Raw genomic sequence first — 24,651 nt, forward strand, 5'->3', positions numbered from 1 at the left:
TCTTTTTCATCATTTTGTATTGTGCCACCCCCTTTTGTCCTGCAGAGTTTCTGCTGAAAATTCAGCCGATAGTCTTATGGGAGTTCCCTTGTATGTTCTGGGTTGCTTTTCCCTTGCTGCTTTTATCTTTAACTTTTGCCATTTTGATTGCAAAGTGTCTTGGTGTGTTCCTCTTTGGGTTGATCCTGTGTGGGTCTCTCCGCACTGCCTGCACTTGGATGTCTGTTGTGTTTCCTGGGTTAAGGAGATTTTCAGCTGTTTTCTCTTCAAATATGTCCTCAGGCCCTTGCTCTCTCTTTACTCATTCTGGGGCCCCTACAGTGTGAATGTTAGTGCGTTTGATGTCCCAGAGTTCTTTTAAAATGTCCTCTCTTCTTTTCATTCTTTCTTCTTTTTTCTGTTGAGCAGCAGTGATTTCCACTACTCTGTCTTCCAGCTCACTGATCCGTTCCTCCGTACTATTTAGTCTACTATTGATTCCTTCTAGTGCATTTTTTTTCATTTCAGTTATTATATTCTTCATCTCTGTTTGGTTGTTCTTTATATTTTCTGACTCTTTGTTAAAAACGTCTAAATTTCCACTCTGTGCATCCGTTCTTCTCCCAAGTTCTTTGATCATCTTTACAATCTTTACTCTGAACTCTTTCTTGGGTAGACTGCCTGTCCCTGCTTTACTTAGTCGTTTTTCTAGGGTTTTACCTTGTTCCCTCTTCTGGAACATGTTTCTCTGTCGCCTCACTTTGCCTAAGTTGCTATTTGTATTTTTATATATATGGCAGGTCAGTTATGTTTTTCAGCCTTGGAGGAGTGGCCCTCTGTAGGAGAAGTCCTATGCTTCCCAGCAGTGCACTCCCCAGGCTGCATGTTGTAGGGGTTCCCGTAAGAGGGCTGCGTGGACCCTTCTGTTGTGATGGGCTGACTATGTGGGCAGTCTGTATGGTAGGCTTGGTTGTCCCCTAGCCCGATTGGTAGTCAGGCCCTGCCTTGTGGGGATGGGGCTGGTTAGCAGGGCATGGTCATGAGGCAGCTGTCTGCAGAACCCCGGGGGATCCCAGGGCTAGTGCTGGCTCACTGGTGGGCAGAGTCAGGGTCCAGAAGACTCTGGGGCTTCTGCCCACCCCCTGGCGGGTGAAGCCATATCCTGCGGTTAGTGCCAGACTTCTGGCAGGCAGAGCTGGGTCCTGGAGTCTGGCTGTAAACCCCAGGGATTCCATTCCAGAGCTTATTTCAGATCGTTGCGGGGGAAGTTCCTGACACAGTTGGGCATGGTGTCTGAGGTGTCCTGAAGCTTGCGTTAGCCTGCTGGTGTACAGGGCCAGGGCCCAGCTGGACCCAGGCTAGGGTCTGGCTTGCCGTGGGCAGGCTGGGTCTGCAGGTTGCGAGCTCATAGTTTGCTTGCATCTAGGGTCTGCCCCTTGGAGGGTGAGGCTGGTCTAGAGGTTGGTACAAGCTTCCTGGAGGGAAGGGCTGGTGCCTGCCCACTGGTGGGCGGAGCTGGGTCTTGGCCCTCTTGTGGGCTGGGCCATGTCTTAGGGTGTGTCCAGAGGCAGCTGTGGCTCAGGAAGTCTTAAGGCAGCCTGTCTACTCCCAGTTAGTTGTTTGGCCTGGGGCGTCCCCGCAGTGGCACCTAAAGGCTGTTGGGTGGGGCCAGGTCTTGGTTCTAATGAGCCAAGACGGCAGCCACCAGTGCAGTGTTCATGGGGTAGAACCCAAGTATGACTGTCATCGGTGTCTGTGTCCCCAGGGTGAAGCACAACCCCCCACCACCACTCACCCTGCCCCCATCTCCAGGAGACTCTCTAAGACCAACTGGCAGGTTTGGCCCAGGTTCCTATCAAATTACTGCTTTCGCCCTGGGTCCCAGTGTGTGTGATCTTGTGTGGGCCCTTTAAGAGTGACGTCTCATTGCCCCCAGTCCTGTGAGGCTCCTGAAATTAAGTCCTGCTGGCCTTCAAAGCTAAATGCTGTGGGGGCTCATCTTCCTGGTGCCAGACCCCTGGGGTGGGGAGTCCAACCTGTGGCTCAGAGCTCTCACTCCTGAGGGAGAACCTCTGCAATATAATTATTCTCCGGTTTGTGGGTTTCCCACCGGGGGCTGGGTGGGTATGGGATTTGACTATATTGTGAGTCTGGTCCTCCAGCCCCTCTTGTTGCGGTTCCTTCCTTATGTCTTTAGTTGTAGCTCTTTTCTGGTAGGTTCCAGTCTTTTTCATCAACTTTGGTTCTGCAGACAGTTGTGACTTTGGTGTGCTCACGAGAGGGGGTGAACTCAGGGTCTATCTACTCTGCAATCTTGTCTCCTCCCCTCAGTGCAATTATTATAGTTAAATAAACTTCTATCTCTGTGCAGATGTGTATTAGGTTCTATGATGCAGTAAGAGAGTGCAGCCTTGAACATCGTAAAGCTTCAGTGCTACCTACATAACAATGTGTCCATTTTTCCCAGCTCTTTTATTGAGGTTCAGGAATCTTGCTTTAATGATGTTCTTTAATGATGGTAGGAGCAGAAAAAGCTGAATTTCAATGGACTTGTGATATTTGTATGGGATTATGAAGTATTCTTCAGTTAAATATATCTTAATATTTTTATTTTCTTTCTAAAGCCTTCATTCTTGCCTTGATTGGTTTGTAGCACAAATTCGATTGTTGGCTTTCTATGACCCGAGAGTAACAACTGCTCCTGCACCCTCCTGGTAAAGAGGTACTGGTTACTCACTGCAGCATTTCCTGTAATCCCTGCGGTACAGCCCGTCCTGATGCTTTGGTTTAGTGTGGCTCTTTTCCTGGTGTTTCGAGACTGGATTCAAGGCTTAGTCAGGGTCCTGCAGGAACCAGATGGCATACTGAGAGCAGTGTTATTTGAGAGGATGTGTAAGGGGCTGCTGACGACAGTGTGGGCTGGGTTTAGGGAAACCAATAAGGCATCATCCCAGCCTCCAGTCAGTGACAGAGAGAAGCCATTTCTATCCTACACGCCTGATGGACAAAGGGCTAGAATGGGTACCAGAACCCAGGAGGAGGTAGCAGCAGAGTCAGGCACCTGGCGGGAGCTGAGGGACACGATGGCAGCCTGGCAGGGAGTGAGTCAGGGGCAGAAACACTGTGATCTCGCTTTCTTCCCTCCCTCCTGCCTGCCAGTTCCTGCCATTGGCCAAACCAAACTGGAAACCGTTGGAAAAGGGAACTGTGTGCCTGGTCTGCGTAGCGCAGCTCCCCAGGGCACAGAGCGGGCTGGGGGAGGTTGGAGGGTGGGGCTGGAGGAGCCAGAGGTGGAAGCCCAGCGGGGCTCGCGCCCCTGCACCCTTTTAGGGCAGCTTGGGAGGGTCGTGTGGTCGTAGCCTGTTTAAGGCCCAGCCTAGTGTGTGTTGAACAACACATGAATACGCTAGGCCATCGGTGGGCAGAACTTCAGCTGCTGAAAACAGAGTTCTCAGAGTCTTCACTTGGCTAACCCAAAACCTAAATGAACAGTCAAAATGGAAACAGAAATTTTGTTGGTGGAAAAGATGAAAAAACTTTTTTTAAATGGTAATGCCTGCCAGTGTTTGAGGCTTTGGGAGACTTTTAGCGCATTTCCAAGCAAGGCCTGGAGCTGCTGTGGCCAACCAGGTGCAAGCAAGCGCAGTCCTGTGTCCCCAAACAAACCCCAAGCTTTTGTCAGAGTGGAGGCGAGCCCGTGGGCCGAAGCAGACACAGAAAGGTTTCACAAGTGAGAAATATTAGAACTTGGGCCCTTACAGAAGAGTGGGAATCACAAGGTAACGACACGTGTGACAGCGCAGGGCCTGCTGCTTTTTAAAGCAGACTTTGTAAGAACTGCCCATTATTTAGACAAAGACTGTAGATTTGCCAGAAAGCAGATAAATGGAAGTGCTCTGCTGAGGCCTGGGTATCGTGCCACATCCGCCCTAGAGCAGTTTTCCTAATGCTGGTCTTAGGGGAACTTTACACTCTTGTCTCACATGTGCTCAGATAATCATAGCATTTGAGAGCCGAAAATACGTATTTTGAATTTCAGTCTTAAGTCTAGCCAGACGTGCTATAATCTTAATGATGTTGGCTGGTACGTAATTCATTGAGGAACCACACATCTCTATATTTAGCTTTTAAATTTATTTTCAATAATTTGACAATTAAAGCAGCGATGGGTAGGGCCACACTCTTTCTCCTTGAATCCCCACAACTCTCTGCAAAATAGATACTTAATATCTCTTTTTTACCGATAGAGAAAGTCTCAGAGCAATAGAGGGATCAGCCAGCTACCGTAGCGCCAACTAGTGACAGGGTGAGAATTTGCACCCAGGCCTGAGTGCCTTCAAAGGCCCTTCTTCCCCCGTTATCCTAAGCAGCATTTACGCTTGACTTTACCCTCGTAGGATTGTGAGCCGTTGCTTAAATGTCATTTTTCACGTTGCAGTTAAAACACTATTTAATGCACATAATTTTTCAGTTTCTACTGGGAATATAAAATGATACACCTATATATCTTTATATATGTACTTTTCCTTCTGCTTCAAGTGGTAATAGTGACAATTTATAGAACAAGTGACATGCTATAACTTTGTTATATATGCAGAATGCAGGCATTTTTTATTAGGATTGCTTTTATAAGCTGCTCAGCTTCCAGAGAATTCTTTGAATAATCTGTTCTGGATTTTGTGACTCTGCAAAAACTCAGCACTTAATTCTTTTGCCATTGCATGCAGTTTATTGTTGGTTTTTAAATGCCCTGCTGTTTCAGAGTAATGCCCACAATTTAGACAGAATCAAGAATCATTTGAGCTGGTGCTATAAACAATGGTCAGCGACACAAAGCCCTCGGATGGGAGAAAGACAACAGGACAAACACATAGTAACAGTTCTGCATCCAAAAGCCCTCCCAGTGGACTGTGCGGGCACTGAAGGCAGCTGACATGATGGGTAATACAATCTTTTAAACAGAGTTCTAGGGACACTTATCACATGGCACATAGTTAGCACTTAAGCAATTAATTCATTCAATAATATATATGTGTGGATATGCATATGCAGATGTACACACAGATAGATATGCATCTGTGCACATACACATATCCAAATGAACTTACCATCTAAGATCTCTGCTTTGGTACAGACGTTCCATCATTTTAGAATATATACGGAGAGGTTCAAGTGAGAAACACACCAGTATACACACTTTATTTTTATGATCATTGTTCTATGTCAGCTGAGACTAAACGAAGTCAAAAGTGCTAGCCATCACCTGCGTACCTAGTGGCCCTGAAAGCTACAGTTTCTCAGTTGAGTCCCATGTGCCACGTGTTGGACTGTGTCCCTGGGATGACACTCCTCCTCCAACAGACGCAGAATAATGCTTCCTTAGCCAGCTCTATTGGTCAGCTCAGCCTCAATTTCTATTATGAGATCTTTGATTGCTTATTAAAAGAGCTGAGTTCAGTACAGCAAGCCAGGATAGGGAACATAAAAACGACGTCCTTTGTGCCCAGCCTGTGTTGCCGCTGAGTTTATATCCGTGCAGGTCTGCCTGGGGAATTGCCCACCAATGCACCAAACACCTGGGCGTCTGCGGCTCACCTGCAGGACTTCCGTCCAGTTACCATATCCTCCTCTCAAATTGAAAAACAGCCCTCTCCCACAGGAAAAATATCTGTCATCTGCCTGCCTGACAGTGGAAATATCTTCATAAAATTACCTCTTAGTATTATGTCCTTCTTAGTATTATGTCCTTGGCTTTTTTAAAGAAATGGCCAAGTGAGGGATGCATCTGGAGTTCTTCAAAACAAATTTCAGGCATCACCCATATGATATAGATATAGTTTGGTACTCTATATAAAAACGCATAAGGCCCATTAATTTGACAAGTATCAGGGAGAGTTTTCTTTTATCAAATAATGAGAACACGTGTCCCTTGTGTGTCTCCCTTGTCTCCTAGGAAGTAGAGAGCAAAGGGCAACACGCAGCAGAGGAACCCCACTCACAGAAGGGGTTAGCATCTTTATCCTCAGCCAGTACCATTTCACTCCATATTTTGAGCATCTTAATGCATGTGACTTGGATTAAGCCTCCTAAAAATCATTTATAGAAGCAAGTTGGGTAAAAAGGTGAAGGATACTCTCAAATGTAATCAATTAATGTCCTTTTTATTAGGTCCCTACCGTTTGTCCAAGTAGTTCAGTGAAACATGGCAAACCAGTCTTGATTCTTTTTTTTTAAAGGAGTCCAGTTTCCAGCTCCTAAACATCTAAGCTTTTTAATCTCTTTCCTGCGAAGTTATTACCTTCTTACTCCTCCAGTGTCATGAAAGCTTTCTCAAAAAGATGTAAAATTATGTTTGACAAAAATGCAGCTGAAAAGCTATTACTTTGGAAGTGTCTTTTAGCTTTTTCTTAAAACTTGAATCACATTTAAAAAGATGTCTTTAAAATTGATTAATTTCTTCACCCAAATTACACACTTACGGGCCCTGTATTAGTCATGATTAGATTTAAAATTGATTTGCATAATGAAATTCTTTTAATATTAGCACTGTTGTAGACATTATCTTGTATCACACTGCGTGTAGTAGGAAAAACTCCTGCCTTTAGCACTGCAGAATGTACGGCTTTATGTTTAGAAATGAGATGCTCCGTTCTGTGAGTTTTTGATCCTGTGCTTGGTCGGATTTTCTTTACACTTTGTATTCTTTAAAAGGATACAGCAGGAACCTGAAATACCATGGTAATACTGTATTATTACATTTATGACTATGGCATAACTGGAAGTCTCCATTAATACCCTTCCCCCACAATCATGGAATATTAGAAATGGAAGGAACCTTGACAGTCATTCATTCCAACCTTCCACTTGGTTGCAATAGAGAGAACTTCTGAATCTTGTTAAGAAATGAGTGCATAGAACTCAACACAGTTTCCTAGATTTGGTCCCGCTGCTGTGGGCTGTGGAATGGAGTTGGGCAGTGTATCCCTTGATCTGATCTCTATTCTGCTAGTGTTGTCTGACGCAGCTGGAGGAGGGTAGGGGGAGAAGACTCCTAACATTTCTTGAGTGCATCTAAGTAAAAGGTGCAGTTACCTATGTAATTGTACTCAATCCACACAACTTAGAAAATGTACCTACTTGGCTCTAAGCCTCACTTTTCTTATCAGCAAATGGGGACAATGCTTCTTAACTCTGTGGTCACTGGATTACTAAGTGTAGAACGAGAATTTTATTCTAGGTCTTTCTGAATCTAAAGCCTATTGTTTTCCCCCTCAAAGGTGACTGTATTAACTCTTGACAGTCACAGCTCACTGGCGGCTCATGTTGACTTTGTGGCTCCAATAACGTATGATAGCCCAGGGACTGTCTCTCTTACCGTTGTGTACTGAGTGCTCAACACAGTACCTAGTATGAATGCGTGACTTACAATCATGCTACTTTCAAGTTTTGGACAAGCTGTCGTGAGAGGTTGAACCATGATGCTCCATTTCCCCCTGGAACGTTGTTATGCAAGAGTAAACTCCGTGATACTCCATGGAGATTTTGTATTTTTAGATAAAGAGGAGGGATTGAGCATAAGCTCAAATTCTCTATTATATTTTGCTTCAGGCACACAGAAGTGCTAAATTAAATATCTTTAAAATGAAATTAATATTTAAGCTTAGGGGAGAAAAAGAACACTTCACGTACCAGAAACAGAACCTGTCAGAGAAGGTAAAAACCGAGCCTTAGGAGCTGAACTCTCAGTGCCCAGGTGAGGTTAGCAACTGAAGCCTCAGTTCCCCTCAAGGAAATGCTGGGGCAGAGTCTCAGTCTAGATCTATGAACGCTCTTTCTGAATTTGATGGGAACCAGAATATCCCCAGGGGCCAACTTCCCCTAACAGCCAGGAGCAAGCAGTGCCCCTCTGGGGGTGGGTGGTCAAGTTTTCCGGCAGATTTCTCCTTTTGAGAGGAGTGTCTTCATCTCTTCCACGATTTCTGAGTAAAACTCCAGCACTCATTTTGAATTCCCTCTTTGCCTTCTCTCCTTTTTACAAGAGAGGCCAGGCCTATTAATGCTTGTCATTAAAGCGTCTCATTGCGGGATAAGTAACACTTGCAGGAGGTGTGAATGCGAGTGTTGAGAGGCGTGTTGGACTTGGTAGAGCTGCACCCCTTAAATTATCTATTTTATTCATTTGTTTTATTGGCGGTTGAGGTCGGCCTTGTGCGCACTGACTCGCTTTTAGCGATGGTGCCAGAAGTGCTGGTCGTCACCGCCTTGGTTTGGTCTCCTCTTTTTCAGATCTCCTTTTGAGCCCATCACTTCTTTGTCATCATTGGACGCTCTGCCAGCTCCTTACTGCCCACAACCTTTGTTATGACAGGTGGTCCTTATAGGTCATAGCTGATGGTGTTGGTTCTAGACCAAAATGTATTTATTGATTATCTACCATGTACTGAGTGCAGGCCTAGGAAATACAAAAAGTAATGTAGGTCCTTTTCTACCTCAAAAGAGCTTATGATGTCAAGGACGTGCCACTTCCTGAGGCCCTCACATTCCTTAAGGATGTGTATAGCGAGATGATGACTGTGGCTCAGACCTGGGGAATAGTCATCCTTCTGACCATACCTTGTAGGTCCTTTACTCCGGGCAGTCATGGGCCAAAGTCTCCATGGGGTTTCCTGCATTTAGGAATCTGCCTGCCTGCTGTCCCTGGAATACCTGGGAGGTGCCTGTCCCTGCTGTATCCCTACACACGTGCCTTCCAGGAAGCCCTTCCTTCTCCTGGCACAGACGCACACTGCGTTCTGGAACAAGAGTTAGTATACTTTCCAAAGAGAGAGGACTCCCAAAATAAAGGGAAGACTACTGCAGCTGAGGGGCTGCTGACCAGGCCTGCTCTCTGGGAAAGGTGGGTGATGGTAATGAGCTCGGTCTGGGGAGGGATGTTTGGAGCTACCCTTGAGTTTGAGAAGTGTGGCTCAGATACCTAAGGTATATGTGGAGCTTTCTTAGTGTCAAGATAAGAAAACATCTAAGTTACAAGAAGCCGAATCACAATGGCTGAATTCTGAATCAGCAAGCAGCTGTTCTTAACCATGAGGTAGGTCTCAGATTCCTTTGAGAGAGTAACCCAGGCGGCAGATATGTGCATGGACACAGAATTTTGCAAGTAACCTTGAGATGCTCACAATCCCCCCTCCCCGATATGAAGAATTCTGCTCTATGTGATGGTCCTAGAGAAAGTACCAGGACGGTTTAGTCTAACTTGCAGTGAAGATTTTTTTTTTTCCTTCTGGAGCAGAACACAAGCTCTGCTGTAACCTTGTTCTACAAGAAAGATTGCAACAAGAGCCGACTCAGCAAAGTCTCAGCAGATGATTTTTAGTCCAGAGTCTCCGTGAAATGATTCCAAATGTAAAACAACCTTCAGATACTATAATTTAGTAATTTGCTTTTTCATTACCCTCATGTCTTTTGGTTGTGAAAAATAGAACAGTCATGTTAACACAAACCTATACACTGAAAAATAGAGAGAGATAAATGCAGGTGCTTGAGGGGAAAAGCAGTAAGTAGTAATAGGGTCTGAAGCCTGCTCTGGAAAATATGAGACGTTGTTATTTAGCACTTCTCCTCATTTGGCAGGTGAGAGCCTTTGCAGTTTTGGAGAGGGCCTTTGCAGTTTTGGAGAATTTTAATAGATTAAGACTGCTATTTCAGTTAAAAATGGAAATGGAAATACATCGAGCCTGTATGGAAGCATATTCCTGTGGTTTTTCACTAGTTGGCGCCTCCTGTAGGCTGGCAGCAGCTCTGTGGGCACAGCCTGGGGGGTGCTGTGTTCCAGGCAGTGTGCTGGGTCTTTGCACGGGTGGCCCTGAGCCCCCTGTCCTCGGTTGTATAATAGTCGTGAGGCTACATTCCCTGCAGTGCTCTTTCCAAGAAAGGAGAAACCAAAACCCAAGTCTAATTCTCAGGTGTGTCGTTCCCTCAGTTGTCTTCAAGTCTTCTCTCCAGAGGAGCCTGTGTGGTGTATGGGGAATGCTGTATTCCTCTCTCTTCACTGTTACTTGCATTCCCTAATTCCAGGAGCCAGAAATCAGCCTCAGAGTTCGGGGCCAGCGACTACCCTCCAGAGACGAAGGCTTCTTGGTATTTTTAAAACCTAGATAATCTGAAATTAAGCTATTTCTTGCCTTTGCTAGCTCTGCGATCCTGGCCGTGACCTGTAAGTGCCTGTGTGGCCTGCCCTCCTCCCCCGACTCTTTGTTCCCCTCTCTGTGTGCTCCAGTCACCTGGCTGCTTCCTGAGTTCCCATCTGAGGACCTTGGTTTCTTTTCCCTTGATTCTTTGCTTGGACCCTTTCTTCTCATGTTTTAATCACTTGTTCAGATGTCACCTACGCAGAGAGATGTCCAGGCCCGCCATGTATGTAAAGCAGCTCCTCTGCGTCATCAATGTGTCACCTTCTCTTGTTTCCTCCGTAGAATTTATGACGATCTGAAACGATGGGTTTTTTCCAGATTTACTGCCTGTTTTCTCTCTCAAATGCCAGCTGCCTGAGAGCAAAGACCTTGTTGGGGATCTAGTGATAAAAATGTGTAATGTACTAAGTGTCAATAATGGCATGTTGAATGAGTGAATGGGCTTTTGTCTCACTGAGATTCCATGAGGAAAATGAAGGGTTCTGACTTGTGATTCCAAAGTGGGTGGGGGATTTGTTGATAATAATAATGCTTATTGGTAAGAATTAGCCAAGTGCTGAGCACGTAGCTAGTTAGATAGTTCAAGTGCTTTATGTGTATTAACTAATTTAACTCCTACAGCCCTACAAGGTGTTACTATTATTACTCCCGTTTTATAGATGCAGAAATTGTGGTACAGGGAGGTTAAGGAACTTGCACGATGCTGCACAGATAACAGGCGTGAAGGCAGGTACTTGAGCCAATGCGCTTTACCACCGAACAGAAAGTGCTTAATAAACACGGCTTTACCCACGTGCCCAGCCCCGGCTGAGAGCCCTGTGTGCATGGTGTCGTTCAGTCCTCCCCTCTGCACCGGGAGGGAAGGACTGTTGTTACACCTCATCTACAGAGGGGGTAGCTGAGGCGTGGAAGGCTTGAGCTAATTGTCTCAAGTTCCGTAGTCGCTTTGGGATGCAAAAGGGACTTGAATGTAGGTAACATGGAATCTATGATCTTAAGCATCCTCTCCTTGTTACAGGGACACTTGTGGGTTTCTGTTGGAACACGGTCATGTTGAGGTTTGTGGATGAGGGAGTGGTCTCCCCAACTCAGACAGTCTCCACTGATGTAGAGAAAGAGTATCCATTACTCAGCTACAGATTCATGATGAATACAGAACAGTCCAACTCAGAGAAAGGAACAGGAGAAGCAGAATTTGTGTCGATATAACCACTTGTCTGTAAGGAAGAACACAGTTCATTAAATGTTCATTTCTTCAGAAAGAGCATAAGAATGGGATTTAGAAACCTGGTAACTGTGAAAGGTCAATTTTGGTTTCTAAATATGTATTTTTTATATTACTGGGGCCAATTCTGCACTGAACTAAAATGCAGTGTAGGAAGTGTAGCACTGTTTTGTGAAACTTACCAGGTGTTTCTCACCCTGGGTACTTCTGCAGGACCTCAGTTCTCAGTGGCAGAAGCCATCTATAGGGATGGTATGACGTTGTGGCCACATTCTGTCCAATAGCCAGTTCTTTATAGGTAGGTGGTACTAACCACACCTGTGAAGCCGGTGCTCACAGCACGAGAGGAGGGAGTAAGAGCCCTAGAACGCACACATTCTTATCTTGGCTTCAAACAGAATATCCTGTGTGAAGAAATATGCCCAGAGATGTGGAGATCAAACTTTTCTTCTTTGAAAAACTCCCTAAACCCACTGAGACCAGTTGAGTCAGCAAGCAGAACATGGGTTCAGCCAATATTGTTGAACCATAAGATTCCAACATCTTCATAGAACTTGTATCACAAGTGCTCTTACACATGCAATCCTGCCCAAGCCTCTATTTGATGCCAAATGTGTGGGCAGGGCGGGTGTTATTAAGCCACTTTACAGATGAAGAAATTGAGGTTAATAGTTTTAAAGAGCTTGCCCCAGGTCAGGCTGCTCACAAATAGCAGAGCCAGCACCTGGACTGAGGTCTTTGGACTCCAAGTCACATCCTTTTCCTGCTGCCCACACCTCCTTGTTAAAGAGAACCTGTCGGGGGTGATGCCACAAGCTCTGAGCATCTCTCCTGAAGATTTCCTGACTGTGAGTCTGCTCCTGGAATCAGAACCTGTGCGGCCTAAGATGGAACATCTCACTCAGTGCTGTGTGCATGCCTGTCACTTCACGGGTCCCAGCCCTGCCAGCTTTAAGTCGATGACAGTGTTGGGCAGCTTCTGTGGGCCAGGACCAGCGTTATGCAGACGGCTGTAACTGCTTCTTCCAGAACCTCCTGCAGCGCCTCCTCGCTCCCGAGGGGACAGAAGCGGGTGGGGATGGCATTTCACAGTGACTCCTGTGTCTCTTCTCAGTGTCTGTGTGCTCCGGGGTCCAGCAGGGTCTTTGTTTCTCAAATTCGTTGTCCTCTTACGCACTGTCCTTCCTACTGCTCCAGCTTTGAGTGTTTCTACCCAGTTTTGCTTAAAAAGCTGCAGACTTCATCCAGCCCAAGTACTGACTCGGAGTGGCGTTTCAGGTAGGAGGCTCAGTGACTCCAGCTGAGCGTGCCTCCAGACCCTAGTTATTAAAAGACTGGGTGATTCAGCGCAAAGTACACTGGCCCGCCTGGGGCCGCGAGGGGAAGGGGGGCCGCCGGGCCAGGGCTGCTGCTCGATCTCTGGAACCCGTAGGGCCACCAGCGTGCAGAGGCCTGACCAGTAGAAGGCAGTGATGGCTTACCTGATTGGGAAGGGTGCTGGCCCTACAGAACAAGGAGATGGTTGAATAGATTTGAATAATCAAGCTTTCCAAACAGAAGTAAAATATACTCTATGAGTGCTGTGTAAAATGCAGATAAACTCAACCAGTGTCTTCTCCGCAGGTCTGTGAGTTTTGGACTTTCCCACGCCGGGGTCAGAATGCTGCTGCTCTGCCCTGCCCTCGCTCTAGCTGTGGTCCAGACCTTTATCTTCTCAGAAAACTGGGCGTTTGCCAAGAACATCAACTTCTATAACGTGCGGCCCCCTCTCGACCGTAAGTAGTGGTTGTCGTCTTTGGGATGACTGTTCAAAGTCCCTGTTTCCACCTATAGTAACTTTGCCTTTTCTGGAACATTTGGTTTATACCCAGAATAAACCAGAAAGTCGCCACGCGTCCCATGGGTAAGGTTAACACATGGTGTCAGAAATTTTCTGTTTCTTTAAAATGGTTTGGCTTCCTGCTGATGTCTCCGAGGAGTTCTTGTTTAAAACGATCTTCTGAACACAGTGCCTAAGAATGGCTCTAGCAGGGGAAATTCAGTGTTCTTGGTCAATCTCTTCCTTAGAGAAGGATGTGGCTAAGGGACGTTCCTGCATAAATTAGCTATTCTTTCAAGTGGTCATTAACAATGTTGAAAGCAGATTAGCATGTGTAAAATTTGAAGGGGAATACTACTTGGATTTTCATTAATATTCTGCACAGTCACCACTGGAAAAAGCTGTGAAACTCAACTTCCCCAGTAATAATTTAAAAAGTAAGAAAATAGTGTAATTATCTATAGAATAATAAATATTAATATTTCATACACATATGTGTGTGTATATATAGACATATATATATTATATTATATATATATATATATTCTCTCCTACTGTCTCTTCAGACAAGTAAAACTTCTCTGATAGACTTTATAGAGACTTTGTTAGAGATAAAAAATTCTGTGGTAGAAATGTGAATGCTGGTGGTCCCCATACCTGGACGAGTATTGGAATCACAGTAAAAGCCTTTAAAACGACATATTCCTGGGTCCCTTCCTCCGAGATGCAGCAGTCAGGAGGGTGAGAGGCAGAGTGTCTATTTTCTCTTTTCCGTCGTCCTCTCTTTAAGATAGCCCTCCCGGTGCTATTGACGCATAGCTGGGTTTGGGAACCACTGCCTTTATACTTCTCCTGAATGAGGTCTGTATGATTACTGCCCTGTGCTTTGTGTTTTGTTATTTAGGACATTCAGTTATTAGTGTGTTTACACACACATATACTACACACGTGCGTGCACACGTATACCCCACACACCTTGAACTACCATTTATTACACATTTCCAACTTGGTAGATTGTCTATGCCATGCCTTAAGCTGTCAGTACACAGAGTTTCCGTAAAATCTGAATTATCGACAAATTTTGAACTTTCTAAACCTAATGCAATTTTATGATGAGAAAAAATTATTTAAAAAAGCAAAAAGTAATATTTGGTCATTATAGAAAATTCCAAAGACACAGGAAATATACAGAAGAAAATAAAATCTGTTCATAATCCCAAGATTCAGAGTGAGCTCTTCTTTACATTTTTGGAGTGCAGTTGACCCTTGAACACGAGTTTAAGCGGCCTGGGTCTGTTTACACCTGGATCTTTTTCAGTGGCAGTTACTGCAGGACTCCATGATCCACGGGGGGGGTCACATGGAGGGCTCACTACTAATTCCACAAAGATTGTCAACTGCGGAGAGGGCCGGCGCCCCAACCCCCACAATGTTTGAGGGTCAACTGTATTTCTTTCCATTGATTTTCCTCTGTGTGTGTTTTTAAATATGTGACATACTGAGATCACACAAATTTAACTTTGCAGCAGCTTTTATTCCTTTTCACTATATTTTGAATATTTTCCCCATGACTTTGAAAGTATTTTTATGTCTTATATTTAATTTGTGTAATCATATTGCTGGCTGTAGCTTATTTAACTATTTCCCCTTTACATTGGACCCCCATACACATACACACACACACCATCACAAGCAAGCTAAATCTTAATGCTTCATTGAAATTATTTTCAAATGCATCGTCCTCTTCAATTGGCTAATGAACTTAGAATTGATTCTTGGAATTACTAAATCAAAAGTCTGTGCCAATTTATGTATTAACTATTCACCCGCCGGCACTGAGTTTAGTATTTTTTTAAACTGTACTGAATAGGTGAAAATGGACTTCATTGTTTCATTATTTATTTACCTACCTATTTCACTTTTCTGCATAGGCAAAACTGAAATGTATTTGCTATAATTAATTTTGTGTCCCCTGAACTTCAGGTTTTGATGTTTCACTCTTGTTTTCTACATCGATACATATCCTCCCCTTTATGTGTACTATCCACTGCTTTCTAATTATAACTCAACTTGTGGTCAGGTAACTAGTGGGGTGGTTTGGGATTCACCTTGATCTCTGTCTGTTTCAGTCTCCAAAAATAGGAAAATTGAAAGTTTCGCACAGGGCTTGATACTCTGGCCTATAGAGAAATGTCAGATTTATTCTACTTTTGACTTCTTGCCCATCAAAGTAAGATACAAAGCAGGGTGCGGGGTGGGAAGCATTGAAGATAAAAAGAACATACTGGTTGCTCTCAGTCCAGGCTGCCAGCAGCTCATAATTCTTTCCAATACACCCTTACCTGAGTCTAAGGGCCTGAGAATTACTATCATCCGTATATTAAATGTTACATTCCTGGTCAAAGTCTGATTTGGGGACAACTGATGTTTATCAAATGAGATTACTTGTTTGAAGTTAAACGTAGCTGTGACGCAAGTGCATACGGAGGGAAACCACACGGTTTGACGTGGCAGGGACTCTACCAGACGCTTTTCTTGCAGCCTCCTGTTTAGTCTTCCCAATACCTCTTACAAGCCATCGGGGTCCTCACCCTTACTGTTATTATAGACATTATTTCTTAGAGGTTCAAAGTCATACGATTCATTAGTGAGAAGGGCAGAACTCAACCTTGGATTAACCTGACTCCAGTTCTTTTGAGGACGGATCAGATATCTAAGTGTTGGTCCCAATACTGCCACCGCCTTTGCCCATACGCTCAGCCCTCATTTACCCCCAGGCTCTGCATCATCGCAGCCCAACACCATAGGTATTCAAGGTGGCTCATAGAATCATCCTCATCGCTCTATAGTAGATATTCACAGATAAAATATTTAAAGAAAAAAAAAATAGAAAATGTCCCAAAGTCTGAGCCCAGCTCCACAGAATCATAAAATGTAAGGATGATGACCCGTGAATTTCATTTGCTCTAGTAAAAGTTGCTAATTTTGTACCATATTTGATGTTTGAAATTTTTATCTTTTAACCACACTGTTTCTCTTCACATTTTTTTTAAGCTACCCCATTTCCAAACAGCTTCAAGTGTTTTACCTGTGAAAATGCTGGGGACAATTACGACTGTAATCGATGGGCAGAGGACAAGTGGTGCCCGCAGAGTAAGTGTGCTGAGTTTGGAAGACTCTTCTGTGATCACACCTCATCTAGCTCTCGCTCACCTGGCCCTGGGCAGAGGCATCGCACATGATGAGACTAGCAAACCAACAAGCTGACGATGCTCTTGTCAAAAAAAAAAAAAAAAAAAATCTGATTTCTATAAGAACACCCAGACATCAGACTACTCTGAAAGGACATGAAAACTGACAGCAGATCCTGGATTTATAGTTGTGTGTGCCTTGAGGAAGAATTTCTTAAACAGTATTTACCAGTGAGAACAAATAACCACAATGTTGATGAAGGCATTCTAAGAATGTCAGAAATGCCTGATGCTACCTCTAGAAAAGTCCTACTTCTGGGCTAAAGCAAAGCACGTTTATGTATTCTTGACATACAGTGATGCTTGGGAAACTCGTTCATTTATTCAGTAGACATTTGAGCATCGTTTGAAGTCCCCAATAGATCCCCAGGGCCTAATCCAGTGCCAGACCCATAACAGGCGTGCAGTAAATAGTTGAGTGGATGCCTTTGACTAAGTAGCTAGGAAATTTCCTCCAAGGAATGTCCATTTGAACTAACACTCAAATGACCTGGAGATTGGGAGGAAGATCGTGCCAGGAAGGGGAACAGCAACTGCAAAGGCTGCAAGAGACCAGGTTTGGCTTCTTCAGTGAACAGGAAGGGGCTGGCCAGTGGGAGATGCAGAAAGGATGGAGATAAGGACGAGAAGGGGACACCAAGTGGGGTCTTTCGTCATCTTTGGGTGGGAGAAGCTGGTGACTTGGACTAAGGTGGTAAGAACATAGGGGGTGAGAAGTTGAATGACTTCATACCTGTAGACTTGGAGGTGAAGCAGACAGGTTGTGCTGGTGGATGTGGAACTGGAAAACTCTTAGAACTATAAGGAGGTCAGGCTATTCAGATTTTAGGATGCACTGGTTTTAAGGTTTTCAGGTATAAAAGGCCAACAGAAACAAACTCTTCAAGAAACAAATTGAAATGCCTTTGCAGAACGTGCAGGTGCTCCCTTTCCTGCTGAACCCCGAAGCCAGCAGCTCTGGGGGAACCCCCGACACAGTGCCCAGTGCAGCACCAGGGGTGCTCAGAGGCAGAACACACGCGAACCATAGAAAACTGCCTCAGCTGGAACCTTCCCTTCCACCTCTTTCTGCCAGTGGGAGGGTGCCTCATTTTCTTTATCAAAAAATGAAGATACTGTAATGACTTACCTATCTTAAGGCTTACTGTGTGAATTGAGTGAATACACAGTGCGCCTGGTTAGGAGTGCACACTTAATACTGTTACTATCACTTAAACCTGACAACAACCCTACCAAACACCAGCGCACTTACCACTTTGCTGAAAAGAAAATGAGCTGGAAGGGTCTCACACGGCGTGCTCCCTCATGCTGCCCTGTATTGTCGAGTCCCCCATGCCCGGGCCCCCTCATTCTATGGCATCCCTGCCGTGCTCCCTTCTCAATAAACCGAGAAGCACCTCACTGGCCTGAGATAACTGCAGAATAAGAGCAAAGTGGAACTTCCTAGGATATTGCATGAAATCACTTTCTGGAAAGAACCTTAAGTAGTAAAGTGTGAATAGTTACAGGTGTAAGTGTAATTCCTTCTAGAAATGAGCTGAAGCTAAGAGTTAACCAAAGAAAACATGGAAACATTTGGAGGAAAAGTCCCCTTGCCTCTCGGGTCCGGGGTCGAACCCAGGCCCTCCTGCAAGCTAGCCGTGCTCTCTGCTGCTGAGCTCTTCCATCTCACTAGCTGCCTTAGTTTCCGCCACACTCACCTTTATCTCTCAACTCAGGGGGTACGCTCGGTTCCTGATTCCTCACCCTCTCTCACACAGGGCTTGTTTGCCACATGGCCTGTTATTATAAGAAAGAGATGTCAAATAGCCCAACAAGAAGTGCTCTGACCGACTGTTTTACGTCTGGAATTCCTATTTTATGTTAGTGACAGAGCATGTGCTCCTGGGGGAGAGACAGAGTCTGACATTTTCTTATGAAATGAGTAGACCTATGGTTTTGATGAAAAGCTTGCCCGGTTTTTCCTGAGCTTTCCCTGCCTCCAAAGGATAACTGCCCATTTATGTTCATTTTAGAAATACAAATGTGCTTCAGAAGCGAATGCCTTTTCAAAAATGCCACCTAGAAACTTAAGGATCATCCTGAATTTTAGGCATTTCTCAAGTGCTTGTTGAATGTTTCTCTTTTGCAATGTGAAAAATGAAGGGTTTTTTTTTTTTTTTTCTTTCCTGCCTAGATACCCAGTACTGTTTGACAGTACATCACTTTAACAGTCATGGACGGAGTACATCCATCACCAAAAAGTGTGCCTCCAGAAGTGAATGTCATCTCGTGGGCTGCCACCACAGCCGAGACTCTGAGCACACGGTAAGAGGGTGTGTGGGTGGCTGGGTTTGTAAAGGTCTTGTCTGAGGGTGTCTTGCTAGTGATGGTTGGTGGTGTATAAAGGGGCAGTAAGGATAAATATTAGGTCAAACATGTGTACACTTTTTGGAAAGTCTCCCTTATGTTGATGCAGTGGAGATGAAAGAGAAGTTGAAGACTTTCTGTCCTTCATCAAAGAGGAATGTTAGTGAAAACAGACGATAATTCTCAGGCTACAGAGCTACACCCTGGGGTTTAAGCCCTGGACTTTGGGTGACCTGTCTGAAGTCAGCTCCAGAAGCCCAGGAGGGAGACAGACCCTCCAGCGCCCAGCTCACACATTCTGTTTATGACCAGAAATCACCAAGATCACTGCACAGAGAAGCTGGAAGGTGGCAAGAGGAACATGGTGACACCTTTTACAAAGGACACCTTGTCTCTACTGACTACCTCTGCTTAGATGAGGAAGTGAGAGTCTGAAAGATTAACCCCAACTTGTGAATGACAGATATATCTTAGATCACTTGAGCTTTTTTCATTTTTCTCCTTCCTTCATTTTAAATGAGCAGTTTCCTCTTCCGTCTGCCTAGACTCCTGAGACGTTTGAGAAAAATTTACTTGGAAGTATGTTAATTTCATGATATCTTCACATTTGTTTGAGCCTCTGTGTACAGAAGCTGGTTGCCGCCAATGGCTTTTAGCTCTGGCTACACAGCTGAATCTCCTGGGGAGCCTTTACAGGCTCCGTTGCTGGGGTGGGGCGCCCTTGCCCGACTGGAATAGCACTTACCCGGGAGGTCCTGGCATCAGGATTGTCTTTAAAGTGCCCCGAGCTGCTTTGGGGGTGTGGCCATGGCTGAGCACCACCGGGGTAGGTACTCTGTCTGACCCGGCCGTCCTGGAAGCCATTTGATGTGGCTGCTTTATCTTGGACGCCTCTGTGACCGTCCAGATTTCTGCGGTTGAGGCATTTTACCAGGTAGCGTGACAGGAGGGTGCTTCCCCTGAGAACATCTTGTGCTTTCTCACTGCCCGGCAGCCACAGGTAGTGATCCATTGCCGTGTTAGTGATAGGAGTCAGGTGTTAGACGGTAGCATCATCACTATCCCTAACAAGTGGCACTGAGGAAGGAAACCAACGACCAGTCCAGAGGGTTCCTGGCTTTAATTTTCCAGTGTTTCTCCTTACCAACAACCATTTGGAAGAATTGTTGATTCGTCACGCGGTCTTATTCAGTTTCCCTTTCTCCTCTTTCTCTTGCTTATGCTTGGGTTGATGCAGATAAATCACAGTTAAAATGAAAAGACTCTCAAGATGGTCCTTACTTTGGGGTAATGGGAGGAAGGGAGCCCCCAAACCTGGATGACTCATGAACGAGAAACCAACTCTAATTCTGTCCGTCCTCAGAGCTGAAGAAGCCTTTTGTGTTCCCCTGTTTTCCCCTTCCTCTGGTAACAGGAGTGTCGGTCTTGCTGCGAAGGGATGATCTGCAACGTGGAATTACCCACCAACCACACCAACGCCGTCTTTGCCGTGATGCACGCCCAGAGGACGTCTGGTGGCGGCACTCCGGCGCTCTACCTCCCAGTGCTGGCCTGGGTCTTCGTGCTGCCACTGATATGATGCCTCTGTCCCTGGGAGAGGCAGAGACCAGCCCTCTGGGGCACAAGCTAACAACTGTGTAAACAGTGAACTTTCGACTGAAGACCAATCTTGCATTTGGCGCATTGGACCCCAAAGCAGAAGCCAGTTGTTTGCTTAGCTAAGTGCTCCTGCACGAGGTCACTGAGGAAGGGGACTTGGCAGGGACTGAGGGGATTACGTGGCCGTTAGGCCGTCTTGATCAAAGGGGCTGCATTTTGTCACTTCTGCAAGGAGGAGTCTGCTGGTGTCTCCAGGGGAGTGGTAGCTTCTGCTGTCCCCACCCGACTGGGCCTTTAGCTGGAAGGACTCCTTGACCTCATCGACTCTGTCAGGGCCTGCTGGGTCAGACCCTCTCATTATTTGATTAGCTCAGAGCATCTCCATGAAATCTAACCCTTCCCCTGATGGAAAGACATTTCCTCACCAAAAGTGTAGGTGATGAGAAAGGCAACCATAGAAAGAAAACCTCCAATTGAACTACTTTGAAGCCCACTTGCTAATTGTGGGGGAAAATAAAGGTTTTAAATTATACAATGTAAAATGAGTGCGTGTGTAAAATGCATGTTTGTGTTTCTTAGCTGACCTCAGGTGAAATACATTAACCAGTGTCATAAAGGAGGCCAACTGAAGTATGCATCACATGTGAGATGTTCCAGCTTAAAGTATAAAATTCTATGCCACGTGGCTTAGTTTTTTCTCTTGGGGGAAGGACACTTCTTAGGGTGCTAAATGCAAAATTAGTGAATTGAGAGGGTCAGGAACCCTTCCTGGTCAACAAGGGTGACGCCTCATGTGTACATCAGGTAATAGCAGCTCAAAGTCAGAGACACTGGCAAGATGGCCCTCTCCCCTATCCGGTCAGCTCGTCTCAGTGTTGGAGCCACCGAAAAAACCTTTCTAAACACATGCTGAAACATTTGGTCCCCTGGTCTCCTCTCCTTTCCTTCTTGCAACACAGTCATAGAATTTCAAATGAGCAACTTCTGTTTCTAGAATCCTGATTTCCCATGAGATATTGAATATAGTTCCCTGTGCTATACAGAAATTTGGTTTTTATCTATTTTATATATGGTAGTTAATATTTGCAAATCTTGACCTCCCAATTTATTCCTTCCCACGTCCTTTCCCTCCAGTAACCGTAAGTTTACTTACTATGTCTGTGAGTCTGTTTCTGTTTTGTAGATAAGTTCATTAGTGTCTTTTCTTTTCTTTCTTTTTTTTTTTTTTAGATTCCACATAGGAGTGATATTGAATGGTATTTTTCTTTCTCTTTCTGGCTTACTTCACTTAGAATGATGATCTCCAGATCCATCCATGTTGCTGCAAATGGCATTATTTTATTCTTCTTTATGGCTGAGCAGTAATATACTGCTGACTGGGCGGCTTAAACAGAAACATTTCATCCTTACGGTTCTGGAGGCTGGGAAGGAGCCAGCAGATGTGCTGTCTGGTGAGAGCCCTCTTCCAGGTTTGCAGACCGAGGTCTTCTCCCATCCTCTCTGGGGAGAGAGTGTGAGCGTGGGTCTCTTCACTCCCTTATAAGGATACTAATCACACATCCATGAGAGCTCCACCTGCATGATTATCTCCCAGAGGCCCCACACCCACACGCCATCACATCCGAGACTTAGGCGTCAACATATGAATTTTGGAAAGACACAAATATTCAGTCCATAGCAACCACCTATTTGTGTGAACACACTCGTACGGGAACACAGCCCTGCCTAACTGTTAACACATTGTCTACAGCTGCTTTCATGCTGCAACAGCAGGGCTTAGTGATTGCAGCAGAGAGCATATGGCTCCGAAGTCTGCAAGATTTTCTATTTTGTCTTTCGCAGGACAGCGTACTGACCCCCTAACCTGTGAAATGGCAGGAGTGCATCAGGGACCATGGTACCCGTGGGAGTTACTCAGCCTCTGCAGTGATTGGCCAGAGCACTTTCCTTAACATGCATCCGTGAATTTTTCTTCTCCGTTTTGTTTGTTCCACTCATTTGATTCGGTCCCTTAGTAGTTCTGTGCTGTTGTCGGGTGCTGGGCTGTATGTTTCTTTCTTCTTATCCTTGCTGCCCTGGGAGCGTCTCATCCTAAGACTCTTTAGCTTCCAATGAAACAGGGAGGAGGCAGACATCATTACCTCCCTGTCTCTGGCCGAACCGTACGCTCACCTGGAAGCATCTGTTTTGAAGCCTGATGTAGATCTATCCTGCCTTTTGCTCAGCACCTTGAAGTATCTGAGTTCTTATAGCTTATTCTTGTTTGAAATTAATTATCTATGGGTTCACTTGGAGCATTTTAGTAGCATCTTTGGTGGGTGTCTTTTTATTCTCTAGGGTTTCTTTTGTCTGTGTGATTGACGAATTGTCTGGTAAAAGACCATTCGCAGACAGTATTTATTTTTTCTGATTTTGTTTCTGCTGTCTAGGTTAATGAATTTTCCTTTTCTTTCTTTCCCCAGGAAACATCTTAATTTTTCTTTTCTTCACCCCCACACATCATATTTTCTTGGATTGCCTGCCTCACCACCACTCCCCTGAGCATTTAAAATAGGGCTATGCTGAGCAAAAGAGGGAACGCACAGAGGAAGCAAACTCCTGCAGAGACAGCCGAGTAGGGGTGCCAGATTTACAAATAAAAGCACGGGATGCCCCACTGAATTGCAATTTCAGATAAACAACAAATAATTTTTTTTAGTATAAGTTATTCAGGAACTCACAAGTCTAGCTCATCTAAGGCAATGTTTTCAAGTCCTTGTAATAAATCCGTCTTCTGGGTAACTTCAAAACAACACAAACTCCCAGGGCATCCTGGAGATGTCGATTCAGTAGATCTGGGATGGAGCCCAAGCCCAACCCCAGTAATTAAATGTGAAAGAAAAAGTTACCACATGATCGTGTTACTCAGCCAGGTGTGTTAGCCTTGACCTGAGAGGCTTCTTCCATCCTCTGAAGTCCAGTCCCTGGCCACATGATAGAAATGCTCATGAATAATTAATGTGCTCACAAGTAACCTAGGTTAGAGCTGTGGTTCTGAGTTATGTCTGTGGACCATCAGCATCTCCTGGAGACTTGGTAGAGATGCAGATGCTTGGCCTCCATCCCAGACCCACTGAATCAGAAACTGAGGGTTCAATCTGCGTTTTAATAAAGCCTCCAGGTGCTTCTGATACACACGCCAATTCAAGAACCACTGGGCCAGAGAAGTGCTTCCCAGATGTCTCTTCTGTAAATGGGTCCTTGGTGACTGTATGAGAATCACTCGGGGAGCTTATCCCTTTTTTTAAAAAGAAAAAAGAAAATTAGACTCCTGGGCCCCCAACTCCAGAAAGTCAGATTCTTCTTGTCGGGGTTGAGTCAGAAAATCTGTATTTTTATTAAACTCCTCAGGCGAATCTGATACACAGCCAGTTTGGGAGCCGCTAACCTAGAGAAGAGATGGGGTGATGTTAGTGGCCAGAAGGCCCATACTCGTCACACCTGACCTTTGGGTTCCAACATGAAAGCCGTATGCATCCTAAGTGGTGTCTGCAATGTAATTGTTTTTAAACTAGAATTTAAAAAATCTAATCATTAGAGTCCATTACATGGATTTTTTTAATCCGTTGCATAGTGACCTAGAATGGCCAAGTGTTCCAGACCTCAGATTAATTTCATTTGTCCCTAATGAGAAAGAAAATGAAAGTACCTTGTTTTCAAAATGTCCAGTGAGTAGTGGCAGCAGGAAAAGAGGAGAAAATGTAGATTTGTTCTTAGAAAAGAGACAAGGGGATTAGCTATCAGTATGAGGGGGGTCTGAGGGAATGACCCGTCAGGGGTCCGTTTTGAATAGATCTGTATTCTAGAATAAACTTTGAATTCCCATCCATCAATCACTTTCTGAAAGAGAAAAAAAAAAATGATGTAGAAACACATCTCCTCCCTGCTGTGTCTGAACTCTCCCTAAATCCAACTTTGAGTGAAGTTAGCAGCCAGAAATTACAGGCATTGTTTTTCCTGCAATCTGCATTCTACTGTGTCTGTCACTGTGTGAAATATGTGTCATAAGAAAAGGGAAGGAGGTGGGTTGGTTTCTCTTTCTCACTGGGAAAGGACTTATAAAGCTGTGCAGAGTGTGAAGTGAGCAATAGGAACTGGCATGGACTTGGGAATTTAGGTGTGGTGTGGAATTGGGAAATATATTTCACATTACCAGCTCTTATACAGTTTTTTTGTGACATGTTGATTGCCATCTTACAA

General features: G+C 44.8%; 1 protein-coding gene across 5 annotated transcripts in view; it reads left to right on the forward strand.

The window, feature by feature from the left end:
- Positions 1-20,958, forward strand: part of LYPD6B (LY6/PLAUR domain containing 6B) — a 175,040-nt gene extending 154,082 nt beyond the window's left edge. For all 5 annotated transcript variants that reach the window (XM_074363622.1, XM_074363623.1, XM_074363625.1 and 2 more), the window contains 4 exons: positions 13,018-13,169; positions 16,268-16,366; positions 18,641-18,771; positions 20,228-20,958. In XM_074363622.1, coding sequence (XP_074219723.1) covers positions 13,055-13,169; positions 16,268-16,366; positions 18,641-18,771; positions 20,228-20,392 — 510 coding nt within the window. In that variant the 5' untranslated portion in view covers positions 13,018-13,054 and the 3' untranslated portion in view covers positions 20,393-20,958. The remainder of the gene's footprint in view (positions 1-13,017; positions 13,170-16,267; positions 16,367-18,640; positions 18,772-20,227) is intronic.
- The last annotated feature ends 3,693 nt before the right edge of the window (positions 20,959-24,651 follow it).

The sequence above is a fragment of the Camelus bactrianus genome, chromosome 5, assembly GCF_048773025.1.
Source record: "Camelus bactrianus isolate YW-2024 breed Bactrian camel chromosome 5, ASM4877302v1, whole genome shotgun sequence".
Lineage (NCBI taxonomy): Eukaryota > Metazoa > Chordata > Mammalia > Artiodactyla > Camelidae > Camelus > Camelus bactrianus.